The 12731-nt window shown below is 32.9% G+C and overlaps 2 protein-coding genes across 3 annotated transcripts; both read left to right on the forward strand.

The window, feature by feature from the left end:
- The first annotated feature begins 2174 nt into the window (after positions 1-2174).
- On the forward strand, positions 2175-7256 carry LOC136810060 (TNF receptor-associated factor 4-like). The gene is made up of 5 exons (XM_067066633.1): positions 2175-2409; positions 2598-2765; positions 2932-3006; positions 3846-3923; positions 6372-7256. The coding sequence occupies exons 2-5, from the start codon at positions 2655-2657 to the stop codon at positions 6984-6986; spliced, it is 879 nt and encodes a 292-aa protein (XP_066922734.1). The 5' UTR covers positions 2175-2409; positions 2598-2654; the 3' UTR covers positions 6987-7256.
- Positions 7257-11297: 4041 nt separating this feature from the next.
- Positions 11298-12308, forward strand: LOC136810061 (uncharacterized). 2 transcript variants are annotated; one of them, XM_067066634.1, is made up of 3 exons: positions 11298-11375; positions 11491-11568; positions 11707-12308. In XM_067066634.1, the coding sequence occupies exons 2-3, from the start codon at positions 11491-11493 to the stop codon at positions 12013-12015; spliced, it is 387 nt and encodes a 128-aa protein (XP_066922735.1). In that variant the 5' UTR covers positions 11298-11375; the 3' UTR covers positions 12016-12308. The 2 variants fall into 2 exon arrangements, 1 of the variants encoding a protein (XP_066922735.1); XR_010847051.1 differs by having other exon boundaries at positions 11369-11568; positions 11720-12308.
- The last annotated feature ends 423 nt before the right edge of the window (positions 12309-12731 follow it).

The following is a 12731-nucleotide window of genomic DNA, read 5'->3' on the forward strand; positions in this document are numbered from 1 at the left end:
TATGGAAAAGACCAAAAGATTTTGGAAAACGAAGATGAAAATGAAGGAGAAAAAAATCACCCTTTGTAGAATTGTTCAATGATCTTTATTTCATATTAAGGAAATCTTCAATCTAAGAGGGTTATCTCGATTATAGATTATAATTGAGACAGACTTTAATTACATTTTTCCAGTACTTTTTTAGTTTTTTATCATCTTAAGCAGTGTTCTAATAGAAATTGTATCTTTTTGCTGGAGTCAAGGCGATGAATTTTTGACTCTGCTGACTGAGATTAGTTTTGAGAGAACGTGTTTTTAGAACAACACGCTTACAAATATCTTTTTCATTTTCTTCCATACAAGGCCAATGATAACGCTCCTGCAGGGTAAGACATGGGGGGGGGGGTACTTAGACAAATGAAAGATGCAGGTATGTGCTGCCTTTAAGTATGCCCTTTTCAAAGTCCCTCTAATGGTCGTAAAAAAACAAAACATAAAGGTACCAAAATACATAAAATTTCGTTTTATCCATGGTTTTAGATCCTAAATTTTCGATTTTCAAAAATCGGGCTGCACCCTGTCATTTTCCAAACATAGTAACCTCCCCCCGAAATAAGACAAGAAAAACTTTTTTTACCATTTAGCTTTTTTGAGTTTTCTTTTTTCTTTTCAAATTTTGTTAGAAATTACTTTTAGCAGACCAGAAATCCAGTCACAAAAATGTTCTTGATTTCGTCCATGTACTTTATGTAATACATTATATTTCTTGAGGCTTATTTTCTGTCATTGTCTTCACCAATATCTTGCCTTGCCACCTGACCATCAACCTCAGCTTTAAGTACAAAGTAGGCGAGACTAATTTTTGTTTTTCTAAGATAACAATAAAATTCCTTTTTTTCCAGTCTATTGGGCCAAAAGCAAGATTCTGGCATATTTTAAGCCAAGCATATTTTGATAGTGGGCAAGCTGTCGTAATGATTTTATTTAGGGAGTGCCCTGAATGTATTTTTGACTTTTCTATACCATCTGTGTCATGGAACACAGCCAGTGTTTAAATTACGCCGCATGTATTTATATTTGGAAAAAAGAACACTTGTTTTATGATGACTACAAAGGACCCATTCTTAATTTTTAGAATAAAAGGAAATATAGAAAAATAAATAAACAATGACAGAGAAAGGTGGATATGATGTGAAATTTGTTGGTGTTGAACCTCTTAATGTGACATGTTCAATTTGTTTGTTTACATTGCGAGAACCAATGCAAGCTGAAGAATGTGGTCACAGATTTTGTAAAAGTTGTGTGGAAGAACTTCCAAATGGGTACGTGGAAATTTCAAGTGAAGGTCTTGTAAAAAAGTAGAAATTTTTCGAAATTTGTCTTTTTAGTTTCAATATAAATTTATGAACCCTTTCAAAACTGTCATAGTTATCAAAATTTGGAAATCAACGGTTTTCATGGAATAGTCCGGGCTGGTTTGTCCATATATCAGATTTCGCTCGATTCCTCTGTTAAAAGTAGTTTCTCTATAGATTCTTTTTATTTGGCCAAAATTAAACCTGTTTGCAATTAAAAATAAATTTCTATGTACTTTACAGACCAAGGAATGTTACGACGAATGATGGAGATATCCATATACCAAAACTATTTAGTCAATAGGTTATCCCTAACCTCAGTAAATTATCTCCAATCTTTAAATTTCCTTATCATCTTTTATTAATTAACGGTATTGCTTTTAGCTAGCCTAAACCTTAGGCCTAGAAATGGCCTAAATTATTCTAGTCTGTAAAATACACACGAATGACGCAATCTTGATAATTTTTTGCAGACAATTTGGAAATCAGCATATCAATATCATAAATTTACTTTACTTTAAGAGATATTAAAGAAATTCTGGTCTTTAATACACAAAAAAAATGCAAACAGGTCTATTTCGATTCCAAATAGACCAGATAACAAGAATCCATGGAGAAACTACTTTTAACAGAGCAATCGAGCGGATTGACAAAGCAGCCCTGCCTAGAACCTCATTTGCATTATGTTTGTATGTTTATAATAATTCATTTTTCTGATTTTCAGTCAAAATGGTAATCCATTATGTCCAGAAGACCGCAGTGAGATGATTGTAAGATAAAAGTTGTTCACTGATCATTAACCTCCTTCACTTTCATTAAACCTTGCATTTTTAGGATTTTAGGATCTTTTAAGATTTTCTTCCTAAGTTCTTTTGTGATCTCTACTAATAAAAACTGTGTTTATTGAGTTTCAATGTCTCCTTAAAATACATACAGCTCAAAATTTTGATCATTGTCTTTCTATTTGCAGCTTTTTCGTGACAAAGGAAGGCAAAGGGAAATTCTGCAAAATATAGTCTATTGCTCATATTTCGACGATGGATGTGGTTGGACAAAAGAATTGAACCATTTCGAAGTTTGTATTTACTTACTTTCAATGAAACTTCTTAAAACCGTCGCTTTGGAAGTTCGTTTGTTCTTACAGTGTACAATGATTTTACTTCCGCAAATATTTTTATTATTGTAAATAGCAGGCTTCTTTCGAGTATTTTTAGATAAGGCATTTACACTGTTGTCTTGAGTATTTTCGACTCTAAATTTCAGGATCACATTAACGTAGAATGTCAATTTGTCCCAATTAAATGCCAAAACATAGGATGTATGGACAATATTCAAAGAAGATATTTGTCGAAACATTGTGATGAAGAGTGTCTATACAGAATCATCACTTGTCGTTTTTGCACCATTACCTATGCCTTCCATCTCGAAAAGGTTCCTGTTTTTCCTCTACAAGATGCCAATGGAACTAGATTTATTAGATTGCATAACTTTACTGTTTAAACTCCGAAAACTTAAAACGCACGAATTCTACTGAATCTGGTAAAGTCATTGTTATACATTGTTTACTTGATTTCATATTTTTTTCTAATTAATTCAGGACCACGTTGGTTTTTGTACGGAATTTCCAATATGCTGTGAAAATTGTTCTGAAGGAGATATTCCAAGGTCTAAGGTATTATAATCCACACTTTTTTTATATGAAAACAACGAGACTCAAAATCTCCAAAAAATAAGAACGATTTAAGAACAATGATGACCCTGAAATTACCTTAGGGAAGAAATTTCTTTCTGCCAAATTTTAGTTTATAGGTCATTCGCCAAAATGTTTTTTAATTTAGTCTTTTTTTCCTAAAAATCCTTTTTTCCTCTTTTTTCAGCTAAAATATTGAACAAAAATGGGTTGTTCGCGAAAATTAATTCTCGCCAAAATTAGAAATTTTATTAAATCGCCAAAATAAATTCCGCCAAATTGCACCAAAATTTTTTTCTCGCCAAAATTTCTTCTCTTAAGGTACTCAATTTCATACAATATAGGGGTCGAAGTAAGAAAAATAGGGTATAACGCCTAAAATACCTCAATTACATTATATAAATAAACAAGATAAGAACAATGTGAGGCTCAAAGTGCCAAAAAAAACAAGAACAGGCTAGCCTTAGCAAAATTATACTGGTTCGTGTATCCTTTTAGCCAATAGATTAAAACTGAGTGTTAAAGTTTTACAGCTCTCAAAGATTATTAGACTCACCTTTCCAAGGGTATCAAAGCGGAGTGAATTCATAGATTTAATATTTCATATGTTGTTTATGCATGCTTTTATAAATTAAAACTTTAATCACCTGTCTTTGCAAGTAGTAACCGATGCGTATTCCTGCTACTGTATTTTCTAACGAAAACTCCTGGAAAACCGTAAATTTACTCATTATGGAACTGAATCAATGACAACGATTCGCTTAAGCTCATGATAAATCTTTGTCTTAAATATTACTTTTCTTTTTCTATTCTTTTTCTAGATGGAGACTCACATATCTGAAGAGTGTACAAAAGTACCTCACCCTTGTCAATATTCATCACTTGGGTGTGAAGCAAAGGTTGGTAAAATATTAGTCTGCCTTAGCAATTTTATTTTTAATTCCATCATTTTTTCGTAGAAAAAATAAACATACCCCCATATTTAGCATGCCCACTTTCGAAAAATGTCTCGAAATCCGTAAAAATCTTACGGGAATAAGAAAGAAGGATTTTGCTTTAAATTTTAGCGTCGTAAGTTTTTAAAGCCTTATTTCCAGAATGATTAAAGACATCGAACTGATTTTAAATCTAACTTTTCAGATGATAGATCTGAGCATACCCAGTTCAGTCCAAAATAATTCAGTTGAGTGGATTAATTTTTGCGAGGAAATATTTTCAAGAGGTCATTAAATTCTCGCGGGACTTTTTTCGCAGAGAAAATGAAAAACTTTGCTAATTTGCATTCTTTCTACCTAATTTCTTTCATTTTCTAGGAATTTTGGCAAAAATTATAATCCTAAATTTTACACGAGGACTACACGTTTTTTTTTTAAGAAACTAGTTTTACCAAGCAGCCTCAATGTTTCTTGAGAAATTGCCCTTTTGAGCCTTAAATGTTTCTTACATGTTTCTAAACTTTTTGACATAATCAGCCTCATGGAAGGCTGGATTGGAAGGTTCTTTAAAAAAAACGAATTAAAAAATGTTATTTTTTCATTTTCAGCCTCAGCATGTTTCTTAGATGTTTCTTAATTTTTAGGCATTCTGAGCCTCGTGTTTCTTAAAAGTGTGTTTCTTAAAAAACAAAAAAACGTGTATATTTCGCGAACTTCTCAAAATTTTTAGCGAGTATCAAATTTGTTGAAACATCGCGAAATACCGGGTGTGCCACAAATAAGTTACCCTCTTTGATTTGATTTGAACAGATTTTTCAAAGATTGTTTCGGAATCATTCAGAGGAAAGCCTAACTTAAAATTTGGTGTATTACTTTTTGATTTTACTTCCTATGGGCTCTTCCAGAAAAAATCCGTTCATGGGGGGGGCGGAGGATGACTTGTCCAGGGGTATTGAAAAAAATACCAAAAAATTGCAATGTCCAGGGGGTAATTTTTTGTGTCCACGGGGTTGATTTGATGTTTGTCCAGGGGTATAACCCGTGTCCAGGGGGTTAAAAATCAAAATGTCCAGGGGTAATTCATGAAAAAAATAATATATCCTTCACCCCCCATGAACGGATTTTTTCTGGAAGAGCCCATTGGTTCAAAAGTTATTTTCAAAAACCTAAAATGTCAATTTAAAAAAATGTCCAAAATGTGACGGAGCCCGATTTTCGGGAAAAAAAATTTTTGGCCAAATTTGAGCCAAAAAACGGCTAAAAAACGGGTTTTTTGGACTTTGAAAAAATGGATCATTAATTTTTTTTGATTATTTGTATGAAAGTAGGGTACCATCATAGGTAAAAGATGGCTCAAGCAGATTTTTTTGGCTAAAAAAAACGCATGTTTATCTATAAGAATCACTATTAATAAGCATACATCAATGTTCTTAGTCAAATTACTCATTTTTTTATGAGATAGATGTTTTTTTTGCTCACGAGGGCTTACTTTTGAAGAATATGCGTGTTTAGACATGAAATTTTGACTGCTTGGCGTGTTTTTATAGAAAACTGGCCAAATTCGATATTTTTTTATAAGCACATTATCAATTACTTAGGTATTAGCTTTTCTCGAGGTTGGCGCTTTCATTCTTTATGATTTTTTGCACAAAGATGCATATAACTATAAACCCTCGAATGTGACGGAGCCCGATTTTTGAAAAAAGAATTTTTTGGGCAAATTTGGGCCAAAAAACGGCTAAAAAACGGGTTTTTTGGACTTTGTGCTTTCAGCTCAAATAACGCACGTTTATCTATAAGAATCACTATTAATAAGCATACATCGATGTTCTTAGTCAAATTACTTAAATTTTTTTATGAGATGTTTTTTTTGCTTGCTTGAATACGAAAGAATATTTCAAGAGCATGAAATTTTGGTTTCTAAACGGTTTATAAGAAGCAAACGACTAATTTTAATAGATCGTCACTATTTGCGTTCTGAATGATTGTTTAATGGTCACGCTCAATTAGATATCAATTAACCAGGTAGGTCCATAAAAGTATCATTTGTTACATAATGGAAATACATTTCCTGATGCATAAAATCGTTTTGTGTGTCTATTCATTACAATCAATTTAATACTCTCGTTTTTCGGCTTTTTTGACTTTTTTTTTAATTGACATTTTAAGGTTTTTGAACATAACTTTTGAACCAATGAAGTAAAATTTAAAAGTAATACACCAAATTTTAAGTTAGGCTTTCCTCTGAATGATTCAAAAACAAACTTTGAAAAATCTCTTTTTTACTGCCTACAATGTCAAATCAAACTTATTTGTGGCACACCCGGTATAATCCTGGTGTAAATTAATTTATTGCTCTAGGACCGGAAAAAAACTTCATATTTGAATTATATTGTACCTTTTTGGTTTCAGTTTACTGCAGAAGACTCATCTAAACACACCTCCGAAGCTTCAGAATATCATTTGAGTTTAGCAATCAATAAAATCAAAGTTCAAAATGATGAAATCCAATCATTGAAAGTTGTCCAAGAAGACATCATGGATAGATTGAAAAGAATTGAAGACAACTACAAACCACCGATCGTGTCGCCTAAAATTTTGAGTGATGAACATATTTGGAAAATATATCAATTCTCAAAAAAGCTGGAAAAAGCTCAACGGGACATTGGTTTTTCCTTGACTAGGCGTTTTTATACTTCTCAAGGACATAAAATAAAGATAAAATTCTTCCCGAATGGTGATGATTGTTTTGATGATTATGCTGCTATTCTTTTCTCAACTGAGACAGGCAGCTTCGATGATACCTTGAGATGGCCTATGAAAGCTAAAATCGAGTTTTGTACAATCAATGCAGACTGGGAATGGGAATTCAGTGGATCAATAGATACAAGGTCAGGAGCAGGGAAAAGTTTTCACAAGCCTCCTCATTATTGTGAAGGGTACGGAGACCAACAATTTATGGAAATAGATTATTTTCCAACCGACTATAATGACTGTTTGGCTTTGAAGATAAAAGTGATATATTGAAGAGACTTGTGGTTGTTTTTATCTATTTTTATGTTGCTCTTTCTAATACCAATCAATTATCAAGGTGATTGGATTACAAACAAGGATGGATCGAATGTTATTATTCAGTGTGCCCCTGAAAAAGAAGCTCGAAAGAATTTCATTATGATGATTTTTGCTGTAAATTTCTTGCAATAACATCAGATTTTTTCACATTGCTGGTGGAAGTCGGTCAATTTCATTATGATGATTTTTGCTGTAAATTTCTTACAATAACATCAGATTTTTTCACATTGTTGGTGGAAGTCGGTCAATTTCATTATTATCTTCCAGGTGTTATAAGAGTAGAGCGATAAATTTATCTCGTAGAACCGCGATCTTAGAAAGTTAGCAACTAAGTAATTGGTTAGCTTCGAATTTGATAGTATCACCACGAGTCATGGTATGGTACCACTGATGTATGTTATCTCATAGCATTTAAATGACTACTCAAATTATTAACGCGCATTTGTTACCATCGCGTTATTTACAACTATTTAACAAAATTTTCCGACATAATTTTTGAAAAGGGGTAACCTTTTGCTTTTGCGTTAATACATTTTCGCACTCATTTTTCCCGAAACCTTCACACTACCAATCGGCAGTATGTTAGTGAGGCACAGGGTGCCTTAAAGGATGATGGGATGTTAGGGAAATATGGTGAGAGACTCTCTACGTTCACTGATCGAACTGATATATCACTCTCTCTCAAACCGGTGTAGCGGATTATTTTAACTCCCTTTAAAAGATAACTCCCCCAGTCATAATAAACTTGTAAAAAACACTCCCCTAGAGTAGAAATTTTCTAGGAAATTGTAACTCCCTTAGTAAATAATGACTCCCCAAAACCCTTTTTCTAAAGAGGTAGGGAGTTAAATAAAACTAGTTGGATAAGACTCCCCTTCTCAAATGCCAAGCAGAAGAAGTCGTTGTATTGCATTGCATTAACCCTAACTAACCCTAACACACTGCATTCGCAAATCTTGGAAACTTTGCACTCGTCCTTGTCCCAAGGGACCCAAAAAAAACCAAAGAGAATCTTTAGAATTAAAGGTTCAATTTGGAAATTTTATAGATATCCTAATTATTTGTTACTTTTGTACCTTTCTTTGTTGTTAATTTCCAACAATTTTTCAAAAGCTTAACTACATTAACTTGATCAAAATATGGTGTCCCTTTATTCGATTCACTACCATGTGTTGCCAAGTCATCACAAATTTGCATTGTAAGATTCCGAACTTCAGACTTAGACTGAAAATGGATCACTTCACCTTTCCCGACGTATGGTTCGTTATTGTACATGGGGTTGTAAATCCACCATTTTATTGTATATGATTTTTCATTGAATCAGCCCTTTAAGCGAATCGTTGAAATGTTTTCAAATACATTGAATTAATACAAAAGCTTCTTTTGTGGCTTGTCCTTACAAAACTGGTAATAGAGAACGAAGAAACCCATCAGGAAAAATTCTGCCCTGTCAATTTTTGAATCAAGCACATCTAGATGTTTACCCAAGGAACACAACGAACAAGTATACCCAATTTCATCCATCAGGCAACATTGAAAGTCTTCAGGCTGCCTTAGATTTTTCTAGTATATGAAGTATCAAACAGACACGCATTCTTAGATTGAAGTTAGGGGGAGTCATTATAAACCAGGGGGAGTCTAAATTTGCTAGGAAATATTAACTCTAGGGAGTCATAATTTACTAGTTTATAAGAACTGGGGAGTCATAATAAACTAGTGTATTTTAACTGGGGAGTCCTGATAAACTAGTGTATTTTAACTGGGGAGTCATAATAAACTAGTGTATTTTAACTGGGGAGTCACAATAATCTAGTTTATTATGACTGGGACTGGGGGGTTATAATTTAGGGGAGTTGAAATTAACTGTGACACCGGCTGATAATCGAAGTATCGAATGATGTCAAATAAACTTGTAAAGCTCAAAATGGAAATGTAGAACGATAAATTCGGTACATATTCTGTTTATGTAAATAAATAAGGAATTTAATTTTGATGTATTGTAATGACATTGTATTCGTTTTATTTTTTCCCAGATATTTTACCAATTCATCAATAGATAATGTTAATTATACCTAGGGAATTTTTCAGACGATTTTAATGTTCAAAGCTGATCTACCTGTAAACGGTGTAAAATAAGTGTCACAAATTGGTTGATAAAAAAACTAATTCCACCAACATCAAAACGAAGGTTTCTAACACCTTTCCGTGCCAGTGTCGGCATTTACCGACAAGAAAGCTATTTGTCAGAGCTTTTATTTCAAGTTAATTGAAAGTTCGATTTTGAACTAGATTTCATTAGATAGCACAGATGAATAATTAAAATATATTTCGAAGATGTTTTTCATAATTATACATTTTTCAACACATATCACTTATATTTCTAATATAGTTGCTTATGTCGGCATGTGCCGACATCTGACAAATAGGTCGAACCCTCATTTTTTTCCGTGGCAAATAGGTCGAACCCTTAAAAAAACGAATGGCAGTTAAAGGGTTAATTAATATGGCTAAATATTGTTTTCTGTTCTGATGATTTTTGATGACACTGAGTAGAGTCAAGTAGATCACCATATCGTTCAAACAAAATATCAGCGTTGTCCAGTCCCTCAAACAAATTTTATGCAAGATTCCACGTATCTTTATAATAATAGTGAACAATTTTGAATTTTTCTTTCTAGAAAACTTAAAAACATTATCGAAATAATGACAGAGAAAGGTGGCTATGATGTGAAATTTGTTGGTGTTGAACCTCTTAATGTGACATGTTCAATTTGTTTGTTTACATTGCGAGAACCAATGCAAGCTGAAGAATGTGGTCACAGATTTTGTAAAAGTTGCGTGAAAGACCTTCAGAAGAGATAGTATCACTTCCAATTATTCCATTGAAATTTCTTGAAGTCTCAAAGTTTATCAAGATCCACTTCGAGTTACTAGTCTATAATTATTATCCATATTAGATTGTTTTACCTTTTGTACCTCTTTTATGTTGATTTTGTTTATTTATCTTCAGTGAAAATGGCAACCCATTATGTCCTGAAGACCGAAGTGAGATGGTTGTAAGAAAGAAGTTTTGTTTGTTTCTATTATTTGAACAGTGTTCATAGTTTACCAGAGAGCTTTTGAGAATTGTAATGTATTTAATTCAGATAAAGTATTGACAAATTCTTTGATAGCATTTCCTTAGTTTGAGACAACTGAATTATATCTTTCCTTTAGAATAGAGAGAGTAGAAGCAGGTATTTTTTCTGGGAGACTACATTTCATTCATTTCTTTTTCCAGCTCTTCCGTGACAATGGCAAACAAAGAGAAATTTTAGATTTGGTAGCGCAATGTACGTTTTCAAACAATGGTTGCAAATGGAGCAAGGAACTGCGTAATTTAGATGTGAGATTAACTTTCACTTTAATTAACTTTAAAATTTAATATTGATACTAAAATATGAAAGTTTGCAAGATTTTAGGAATTGAATGGGATGTTCAATTAAAGATCCATACAGGTGGGTGGACGAACTTTTTCACATTAGAAAAAAAAAATGTGTGAATACCCCCGATAAAATGGAAAAAAAAATTAAAAAGCCCTTTGAAAATTGGAGAGTGGACGAATTAAATCCAATCTGGAAATTTTAAAACAAGTTCTTACCCCCTGAAAAAATGAAAAACCACTCTTAGATCCCCTGGAAATGTTCTTCCACCTCCTGTATGGACATGGAATGGAATGGCCCAATGATAGACAACAAATTTGTTTGGAGTTGAACTACTAATCGTTTCATTTTGTTATTTAATTCTCAAGCAAGGGATTTCATAATTGAAATGTACCATCAGTAACTTTTACTTGAACCTTTTGCAATATCAATAATGTTTCAACTGATTTCCTTTTTAGAATCATCTCACTAACGAATGCAAGTTCCAACTTTTAAGATGCAGAAACTCGAACTGTAAAGAACAAGTTCCAAGGAAAATTCTTTCCAAACATTCTATAGAGGCATGCCAATATAGAAAGTTGACTTGCGCCTACTGTGCTGTCCAATATGCTTTTCTTTTCAAAAAGGTAATGTGTTTTATGGTATTCAAACCTGAGTCAATATTTTGTTCCCTATAGACTTTTTATCGATTTTCGAAAATATTTCTTAACTTTAATCAAAGTTTTCTATATATGAAAAGTCCCATTTTAAATCGTGTTATTCACTCCCTAGGTTAGTCTTTAATAAACTTTTAGCCAGTACAAGTTTTAGAAATCCGTTGTTAATTTATTTTTCTATTGCTTTTAAGGAGCATGTAGAAGTTTGCCCCGAGGTTCCAAAAAATTGCAATTACTGTCCTCGATAAGACATTCCAAGATCAAAGGTTTGAAGGTTTGATTCTTTTCTCATCAGTAAGGTTCAAATAAAGTTTAGATTGGCATGAGAAACAGGCGATTTCGGTTATGTTGATTTCATTTTTGTTACTTTTTCACATTTAGATGGAAGCTCATATTAAACAAGACTGCAAAGGAATACTTCACCCATGTCAATTCGCTTGGTTAGGTTGTAAAGAAAAGGTTTTAATTTCTTTCCTTGATTATCGTTGATTAAAACTATATTTGAAATAGTTGTACTTTTGTGAGATTCTCAAACTATGTTTCAGCAATGCTTTTTGGATTAATGTTGTTATTTACTTTTCAATTCTCTCATTGTAGGTTATTTTTGAAGAATCAAGAAATCACGATAAAGAAGACGTTTCACAACATTTAAACCTGGCAATAAATACCATCAAATCTCTGCAACTTCAAAACAAAGCTCAAGACGAAGAAGTTAAAGCTCTTAAAGAAACGCAAGCAGCCATCTTTGATAGATTGGATGGTCTTGAAAATACAGAGAAAGAGGATTCACCCTTCACTAATGAGTACACGTGGAAGATTTATAATTATCAAAAGAGAGTTGACAGGTCTGAGTATGACTCTGACTACATGCTCACTAGATCCTTTTTATACACTGAAAGGACATAAATTAAAGGTCAATCTCAACCCTAACGGTTACAAAGATCTGTTCAATTCACACGCTGCGATATATTTTCAATCGGATGAAGGCAGTTTTGACGACACCTTAAAATGGCCTATGAAAATACTCATTGAGTATTCAGCGGTCGATGAGAATGGTTTAGCAGTGTACAGCAATTCCTTTGATACTTGTTATGGTGTTGGCAATAGCTTCCAGAAACCACCCCATTGGGATGATGGCTGGGGAAGCAATGATTTCTTTCCCGTTAATTACGCCCCTATAAAACATAATACTTTGATATTGCCAATCAAAATCACTTATCTGTGAAATGATTGTGTGGTTTTTAGAGATTCTTTTTGTGAAAACTTTGCTAGAAAGTTGATTTCTACTTGTTAATAGTTTATCGTTTGGTATTGTATTGGGCTCTTCCAGAAAATCTTTGTACATGGGGGTGGAGGATATATTGGTTATTTTGTCCGGGAGGTAGTGAAAAGTCTGCAAAATCTAATTTGTTTTTGGGGCAAACTTGCTCTGTTTAGGGTTAAATTTCGCCGGGGTTGATAAATTTTCAAAAAATGTTATATCCTCCAGCCCCCATATTCAATTTTTTTCTGGAAGAGCTCATTCATTATTTTGTCATGTGTTTGTATTTTATTTCGTCAAAACTCAGACACTAAGGTTCTCGGAATATAATTTTCTTTATATACCGTATTACTTCGAATAA

The sequence above is a fragment of the Clytia hemisphaerica genome, unplaced genomic scaffold (genome assembly GCF_902728285.1).
Source record: "Clytia hemisphaerica strain Z4C2 unplaced genomic scaffold, Clytia hemisphaerica genome assembly, whole genome shotgun sequence".
In the NCBI taxonomy this organism is placed as follows: domain Eukaryota; kingdom Metazoa; phylum Cnidaria; class Hydrozoa; order Leptothecata; family Clytiidae; genus Clytia; species Clytia hemisphaerica.

Coding starts and splice junctions, on each gene's coding strand:
- LOC136810060 (XM_067066633.1), top strand. CDS start 2,655: ATGGACAATATTCAAAGAAGATATTTGTCGAAACATTGTGATGAAGAG. Junction 3,007..3,845: donor GAGATATTCCAAGGTCTAAG/GTATTATAATCC, acceptor TTCTTTTTCTAG/ATGGAGACTCACATATCTGA. Junction 3,924..6,371: donor CACTTGGGTGTGAAGCAAAG/GTTGGTAAAATA, acceptor TTTTGGTTTCAG/TTTACTGCAGAAGACTCATC.
- LOC136810061 (XM_067066634.1), top strand. CDS start 11,491: ATGGAAGCTCATATTAAACAAGACTGCAAAGGAATACTTCACCCATGT. Junction 11,569..11,706: donor GGTTAGGTTGTAAAGAAAAG/GTTTTAATTTCT, acceptor CTCTCATTGTAG/GTTATTTTTGAAGAATCAAG.